This window comes from Actinia tenebrosa, unplaced genomic scaffold (assembly GCF_029948245.1).
Source record: "Actinia tenebrosa isolate PJP-AT-01 unplaced genomic scaffold, QUT_ActTen_1.0 PGA_scaffold4__44_contigs__length_22323623, whole genome shotgun sequence".
Lineage (NCBI taxonomy): Eukaryota > Metazoa > Cnidaria > Anthozoa > Actiniaria > Actiniidae > Actinia > Actinia tenebrosa.
Window position 1 is genome coordinate 5,658,162 of NW_028292581.1, and position 8,505 is coordinate 5,666,666.

The following is an 8,505-nucleotide window of genomic DNA, read 5'->3' on the forward strand; positions in this document are numbered from 1 at the left end:
ACCCTATATGAATCTATGTGTGCTTCCTCTTGTATTCTTGTCTTGTATATCAAAACCCCAAAAAAATTCAAGCAAGAAAATTATCAACTAAAATCAACAAAGGCAGAAAGTTTTAGATCAGTAAAGGCCGGTTTAGACGGTACGATTTTCGCCTACAACTATCGTATACAACATGCTCGCGTCTGTCGTAGGCGAGTTGTAGGCTTGATTTACACGCTACGACTCGAGTTGTAGGATGGCGCGAGCGTGTTGTATACGATAGTTGTAGGCGAAAATCGTACCGTCTAAACCAGCCTTAAGACAAATGCAGGACTTTCAGTATAAAGCAAAAGAAACAAAACAACGTTTTATTTAAAAACCTAAACTAAATTGCAATTCGATCTGTGAGTTAGCTATCCCCCGACTTTCAAGTACAGTAGCCCGTCATGAGGTTGTTTCAGGGCTCAATAAAACAGTTTGATCACAGGGAGCCCAATTTAGATAAAAGGAAAACGTCAAAAGTGAAAATAAATTCGAGTGGGAAATGAATACCGTATTAATGATCTTCATGACAATGTACTCCGTAATACGAAAGAGTTTTTTAGAATTAAAACGGTAGAAAAAGAAAAACATCTAAAAGAAGAAAACGTAGGAGGAACGTCTATTTAGAAGAAGAGAGAGTAAGGTGTCATATCTAGACTTTTCGTATCATGGGCCTGAGTGGGTTATCATGTTGATAGAAGTTGAGTTCGAGTGAATTATATATATAATGAATGCGTTTTGGGAAAGGATTGGTTGGGTTAGTGTTTAGGTGTAGGGGAGCGTGGGGATGGAAAACTTTTAAAAAGACATCATTTCGCCTAACAGAGGTTATAGTTTAGAAAGTATGTGTGTATGTGCCCTGTAAACTAGTAGACAAACCAACTCCTGACATACCAGTCGAATTGCGTTTGAAATGGTGAAAAAATTGATTGGAAAAAGCCGACTATCAATTAATTTCCCCTCGATGTGAGATTGGTCTCCCTTCTCGCTTCTTGCTTCTCACCGTACCATTTATACAACTATAGTGTTTTCTCGGCTGTTTCTCAACCATTTCCTTTGTTTATTTTCTTACTTTTATCTGTCACTAACCGGCGGCAGCTGAAATCTTTTGTATTTATTTCTTTAGTCTATGTCGTGAACGAGGTTTCATTGTCATAAAATGACTGAAACAGTCAAATTAAGAAAAGGATTTCGTGTCAGCAAAAACAATTTTTCTTCCAGACACTTGAATTTGCTGTCATTTGTTAAAATAAATGCAGCCAAAACATTAAACCGAGAAACGTGTTCATATATGAAATCCCGTGCTACACTTGACATTGTTACAGATAAAAATTCGCAAATTATGGTCGTCTGTAGCATACAGGATGTCTTTAGTGCGCATGCTCATTATTGCAGTGTTTTCTATATCTCACTTGTATACAAAAGGCTTCCCACTGATTTACGCCCTACGAAGCAAGTTACAAAATTGCTATTTACACTATATTAGCAATGAATCTTAACCACTTCTATCCTGAATAAAAATACATAACTTTCTGTTGAAAAATACCATCAAACTAACGTCAAATATATCAGTACTTTACCTAGGATCTTTTCCTGTTATTACATTCACTCGTGAAAACATCATAGATTTTAAACTTGGTTTTTCTTCATTTTTTTCCGGTCTAATGATCCTCTCTTGTGTTCTATTTATCTATCATTGGCAATATTTCGATTCCTGTGCTGTGTAGTGTTTTTCAATGGTCTCAATTCAAGGCTTTAGTCTCAAACTTGGGATGAAGATTGTCATTAACACGAAGCTGGCAGACTTTGATTTGATTTCAGCTGCCGCCAAAGACATTTGAAAAATTTCCTAATAACTAAACAATTGAAATGTCAATGGGTTCTTATCTGTCTGTAGCCAGAACAAGTTGATTGAATGTGGATTAAGCTATAGGTATACAAGGACGGCTCAACTAGCGAGGCTTGAGCATTTCGTCCCTCCGTCTTTCTCCTTTACTTTTCCTTTTTTCTTCTTTTTTCTTCTTTTTTCTTTCTTTTCTCTTTCATTTTCCCTTTTACTTTCTCCTAATCTTTCTTTTCCTAGTCCTTTTTTATGATCTTCCCTTTCTTCGTTGTCTTCTTATTTTTCTCTAATATTTTCTTTTCCTTTTTTTTTTTTTTTTTTTTTTTCCTTTTTTCTTTTTCTCTTTTCTTTTCTTTTCTCTTTCTTGATTGTTTCTTACTCTTTTTCCTTTTCTGCTTTCTTTTCATTTTATATTCCCTAAAACTTTGGTAAAAATCAATTCCAGTTATTCTAGTACCTCTTAAAAGTTTGTCAGTACCCGCACAAATGTATCTCTACCAATTTCTTATTCGATCAGTCACACTTCAAATACGACTCCACTTTCCCTAATTATTCTTAATTCTTTCTAAAACAGTCCTTACCTAAGGCTCTTTCTATTTTGTTATCTTTACGATAATTCTCGTACACTTTGTTTAAAGACTATCTACAGTATCTTCTCTTATCTTAAGGGAAGTTGAGGCTAACTCGTCCCCATTAAAATTTTATCTACTTGCGAATACAGTTTCGTTCGCCGGCTTACGCAACGAGCCCAGAGCAAGGAGGCCTACGTGTCTAAATTTCTCAATAATTTCATGATAATGCTATGAATTGTATATCAATATGGTTTTGCTCTAGTTTACCTTGCAACCTTTCATAACTCAAACATAAGTTACTGGACGTTTGAAACAGGATGAAACGTTGTCAAATAATTATGACAAACAAAACGTAAACATGGTAAAAAAATGGTCCAAATTTTTCCTAGAAAAAGGAACTTTGTCATTTTTTGCTAATATTTTCTAAGCCCGAGGATTTGGTCGAGCAAATATTATCTAAAATAACTCTGTCTTTGTATAGCTTTAACGCGTTGTTTTCATTTTCTTTTCGGTACAAATGTAGTTTTCATTCCGCTTCAAGTTATCGTTGTGGTCGTGTATTTCTATAACTGCAAATGTTCGTGCACGCTGTGAGGCGAATGTCGAAACAGTTGATATCGACCAAAAAATTATATTTTCCGTTCACTATGTATTTATCTATTTGATTATTTATTTAATAAATTTTTGATTTTGATTTTTTGACCACTTCAAAATGCTATACTTGTGCTCGACTTGGCAATGAAGCGTTTTGCCCTCACTTTTTTAATAACCAAGTAATCCTATCAATCTTATGACATCCTTAATAAATCCCACTTAACTTCGTATTCATCGAAATTGAAAATAACTAAGAATCAAAGGAGGTGTGCTGGCGTTGTAGGGTCTTATGGTTCAAGTCAATTGCCATTGTAGTTGTCTCTGATACAGAAAGCACGCAGCAAAAAAATAGTATTTTGCTTTCAGAAATTATCGACTTTTGTGTACCGAATATGCGTTAAAAGTACTTCTACGAAAACAAAATACCATTGCTGTTTTTTCACTTAAATTTCTCGTAACATACTACCTAAATACCACTAGATAGTTGTGTTTTACTCATTTTTTCAGTTGTTTATATTATCCAATATTAAGGTTAATTAACTTGGACAAAACAGTTCAACAAAGCCAGTCATTGGCGCCGTCGGTTTTGCCTTTTCTCTTCGATAAAAAATACTTCCTGACAGATTCGGGATTTAAGACCAAAAAATATTAAAACGAAAAAAATAATCTGGTCATAAAGTTTCACTCTGCAATTTCGAAACTATCTGAAGAGCTGCAACAATAAGCATTTTAAACAAATAAATATATCATTAAGAAATACTTATGGTTTCTCTCAAATGAATCATCAAACGACGTCAATGAGTTCTCGACTTCCTTCTTAAACAAACGCGTCTAATTAGCCCGTGATTCGCCTCGAAATCACTCTTTTTATGTTTTCCCAAATTAACAACTTTCTAAATATTTGTGGATTCATTGTCAAGGCAAACTCGTAAATATTTTTATTTCTGGGTCAAATAGCCCTAAATAACCAGTAAAAAATAATAAAACAGTTAAACCCAATATATTTCTTTGGATTTCTAAATACATATCTCCGCATGAGAGGCGATTTTTCTTTCTTTTTTACTGAGCACCTGCTACAGATGTGTCATTGTAGATATACAAAACAATCAGATTATGGCGCCTTGGGAAATCCCTAATTAGTTTTTAAGTTAAATGCCAGCTTGATTATTTTCCCTCAAGAAGCTAAATATTATTGTCTTAGAGAAGCAGTTCGTAATTTCCACGCTATTTCAATTTCCGTAGAGCTTGGTTAAGTCTTGTTTATATAGCCTTGTGAAGTGAATCGTTTGTCCATAGTTCATCAGAGCAGCTAGGGCCTTGCATCGACTGGGATCCCTCATCCCGGCACACAACTTTTGAACTGAGGAATTCCAATGAACTGAGTGGAACATAACTAAAAGAACTCCACTTCGGTAAGTCAGTATTTTTAGTTCAATTCTGCTTAACAATATCAAATTGTAATAAATTTCTCATCATAGCAACAAAATATAAAAGAGACATCATGTTCATCAAGTCACTACTATGGACAGATCTTATAGAACCGACATTTTTAATGTTCAAGTTTTTGAAACAATATCTTTGAAATTTAAAAAAAATTATCCGAGAATCTTTTTCTTACTTAAAAGTATCCTAAAACTAGTTCAATGTTTTTCTTTTGCCCCTTCAATATCATGAATGAGTGAATTGATAAAATTCAACGCAGAACAGAGAAGAAAAGAAATATTTCGATTTTCTGGCAAATTTTCGGAAGATAGCCAGAGCACTAAAACGCTGAAACAAGTCTTTGATACAGATTTTTTTTCCTAGTAGATCAATCATTTCATAAATTAAAAAATGCCTTAGTCTCTTGTAAAAATTTAAACTGACTTCAAGGCTAAACATCCCGAGCAAAAGATAATTTCTTTTAAACTTTTCGATCAGTAAACTCAGATTAGCTGTACTCATCTTATTAGCGGAACGAGCGAAGATACTCATAAAACATTCTCGATAAAGTCTTATCTTGTAGTTATTGAACTTGTTTAACTGATTTGTCGGCAACCGGGTAAGATAGGCTAATTCGGTAATATGAAAGCTATGTTTGTAAATTGTAGTCGGCATGGTGTTCCGCTTACTTCAATCACATGAAGACACCGAGTTTTGAGATAACGAGGAAAAATTTTTCACAGGAAGAGCGATGCTAAATTTTTGAAACGCCACGAAAATGAAAACAAAGCTATATCTAATATGATGAATTTATTTATTGCCTAGTTAAGTAGCCCTATAGAAATTATTGATCATTTGTATCTAGCTAAAAGGGACTCCAAAGAAAATCAGAGTTCCCCTTTCAGGGACTTTGATTTTCCTCTCGTAGTTCCTTTTAGCTAAGAGACAAATGACCAATATTTTGTATCATATATATCTTTTGGAAATTATCCTCCTATTTTTATTATAGAGAGCGAACGAATGTTAGACATATATATGATAATAAATCAGTGAATAACGAGAGGTGAAAGAGAAACTGAACTCAGAAAAAACTGAGTTCCAGATGGTATATGGCCGTCCGTGTAATCTAGACGGACACTGAGGCCACTGGGCCCTATTGATGAGCTATGGCTACAGTTGTGCTTCCCATCTGGGGAAATCGGATTTTTTTCTGATTTTTTTTTCCTTTTATCTTTCCAGTTATTTATTTATCCATAGAGAGCGATCGGATTTTACATTATTTTGAGCAGAAAAAATAGGTAAGGTGACAATTTTTGGCGTCGAGAAAGAGGAGCAAGATAACGTTAGTAATGGCTGAGGTGTTGGTTGTTGTTAACAAGAATGCTCAATATTAAAAAACACCTAAAAGCCTTCCCAACATTAACTTTAATTATAAACTTTAATATTTACGGAAGAAAAAAGTTGAACTTCCTTAAGATAGAAATTGTTTTGGCAAAAGGCTCAAGGGCGTATTCGTCGTGGACAGAAATTTGAATGATAGACGTTTTGCCTTCTTAAACCAAGTTTGCGTAAAGTAAAAGCCGTTGTCGGGAGTGGAATCTTGAGATTATAAAATTCATGTATTTTTCTCTCGGTAGGTTCATAATGGCCTTCAAATGTCAACTAGTTCTGCTAGCCATTACATTCCTATTAGCACAGTGTTCAGGGTCACTAGACAAGAAGGATAGTACGACAAATCACTTAGACGAGAAGAAAACAGATTCCACAGAAGCACATATTGCACAAGAAACAGAAATTGTAAAACAAAATTCCGATATTGGCTCAGTTGAAGACAATTCTAAGACAGAAGAGAAGAAGAGGTCCGCCGCCCCCCAGCAACCTGGCCTATGGGGCAAACGTCAAAAACCCGGATTATGGGGAAGATCTGCTGACGCACAACAGCACGGCCTCTGGGGCAAACGTCAAAAACCCGGATTATGGGGAAGATCTGCTGACGCACAACAGCACGGACTCTGGGGCAAACGTCAAAATCCCGGATTATGGGGAAGATCTGCTGACGCACAACAGCACGGACTCTGGGGCAAACGTCAAAATCCCGGATTATGGGGAAGATCTGCTGACGCACAACAGCACGGACTCTGGGGCAAACGTCAAAGTCCCGGATTATGGGGAAGATCTGCTGACGCACAACAGCACGGACTCTGGGGCAAACGTCAAAATCCCGGATTATGGGGAAGATCCGCTGAACCAGGACAGCCCGGACTCTGGGGCAAACGCCAAAAACCCGGATTGTGGGGACGATCTGCAGAACCACTTCAACCTGGTCTCTGGGGCAAACGTCAAATCCCCGGATTGTGGGGGGGAAAACGTCAAAACCCCGGACTATGGGGAAGATCCGCTGATCCAGGACAGCCTGGCCTGTGGAGCAAGCGTCAAAACCCCGGATTATGGGGTAGATCCGCAGACGCACAGCAGCCTGGACTATGGGGAAAACGCCAAGATCTAGACTTTGGCATGTGGGGTAAGCGTCAGAGCCCAGGACTATGGGGAAGAAGTGCTGACCCCGGTCAACTTGGACTTTGGGGAAAAAGACAATCACGCATTGGATTATGGGGAAGATCTTACGAGCCTCCACAATTTGAAGATTTAGAAGATTTAAAGAAAAAATCAGCAATTCCTAAACCAAAAGAACAATGATATTTTCCTAGGACATTTAAAGTTATCCTGATCATCAATCCCCGGACGAGAAATACATTTCAAGTGCTTCTCTGCAGCACGATTGACAGTTCCATTTCCATTACAAAGAACACAAATGCCACGTTTCTTTAAGATAAGAAATCTTATTTGTTTGAATGCAAATACACTTCAGGTTTTCACACAAAACTAATACAAAAGTCTTAAACGTGAATAACAAACAAAAAAGGGCGTAAGAAACCAGGTTTTTGTTTTAGAATTTTTAAATTGGTTCTGCACGTCATTGTTAGCGGTCGGCAATTTAATAGCAGCCCTTTGAAACACTGTAAGTAGTCATTGAATGCACATCTACGGCAATAAAGATCACAAAATGGTCTTGTAATCTGTTTCGTGAGTCGTGTTGGTTTTGGGGTGGAGGGTGCATGGAGGGTGGACAGGGTAAAGCAAGGAAGAGGAGCGAAGGGGACAGGCTAAACTTCTGTGTTGTTTGTTTCAAAATGCCGTGGAAGTTTTTCAAGCAAGGTTTATAGTTAAAAAAGGCGAAAAATATTGAAATAGGCAAAGAATGCTGACAGTTGCTCGCTCAAATGAATAACGGAATGTCCATTTAAAAAAAAAAGGCTAAACTTTTCAAGCAAGGTTTATAGTTAAAAAAGAGTGACACTTGTACGGCGGGAAAATATTGAATTAGACAAGAAATGCTGACAATTGCTCGCTCAAATGAATAACGGAATGTCCATTTAGAAAAAAAAAGGCTAAACTTTTCAAGCAAGGTTTATAGTTAAAAAAGAGTGACACTTGTACGGCGGGAAAATATTGAATTAGACAAGAAATGCTGACAATTGCTCGCTCAAATGAATAACGGAATGTCCATTTAGAACTGAAAAGAGAGCCTGCTGCAAATCAAAACTTAAGAAAACATAATAGAGATAATAGAGGCTCAGAGATTATATGATATTCTTGGAAAGTGGTTGGCTGGGTAAAGAAACCAGAACAGTATTAAGGCGGCTTAGTAGCCTGGATTGCTTGCCAGAGGATAAGGGTGCAGGATGGTAGGAAAGTGATTGCTTTCAACCTATCTAACTCCCCTACAAGACTCCTTTTAAAAATATTGCCAATAGAAAGCGGCAGGAGCATTTATATAATACAACATTTCATCCTCAACTACTGACCTATTTGGTAACACCATCCCTGAACGAACACGAGGTACCTCTTGGCTAAAGTTTTGTAATCAATGAAAATTAGAAAGTTGAAATATCAAAGTGATCTAGCCTCCTCCGCATGCTATTTTCTCCAGAAAGTAATTGGGATTCCTGTGTTGAAAAATGACAGAGAAGATCTGGGGACGAGAAAGGGAGA

General features: G+C 36.8%; 1 protein-coding gene across 2 annotated transcripts; it reads left to right on the forward strand.

The window, feature by feature from the left end:
- Positions 1 to 4,295: 4,295 nt before the first annotated feature.
- Positions 4,296 to 7,528, forward strand: LOC116296704 (uncharacterized). 2 transcript variants are annotated; one of them, XM_089036374.1, is made up of 3 exons: positions 4,298 to 4,442; positions 5,692 to 5,750; positions 6,090 to 7,528. In XM_089036374.1, exon 3 carries the CDS (start codon positions 6,097 to 6,099, stop codon positions 7,147 to 7,149), a length of 1,053 nt encoding a protein of 350 aa, XP_088892500.1. In that variant the 5' UTR covers positions 4,298 to 4,442; positions 5,692 to 5,750; positions 6,090 to 6,096; the 3' UTR covers positions 7,150 to 7,528. The 2 variants fall into 2 exon arrangements, with proteins under 2 accessions (XP_088892499.1, XP_088892500.1); XM_089036373.1 differs by lacking the exon at positions 5,692 to 5,750 and having other exon boundaries at positions 4,296 to 4,442.
- The last annotated feature ends 977 nt before the right edge of the window (positions 7,529 to 8,505 follow it).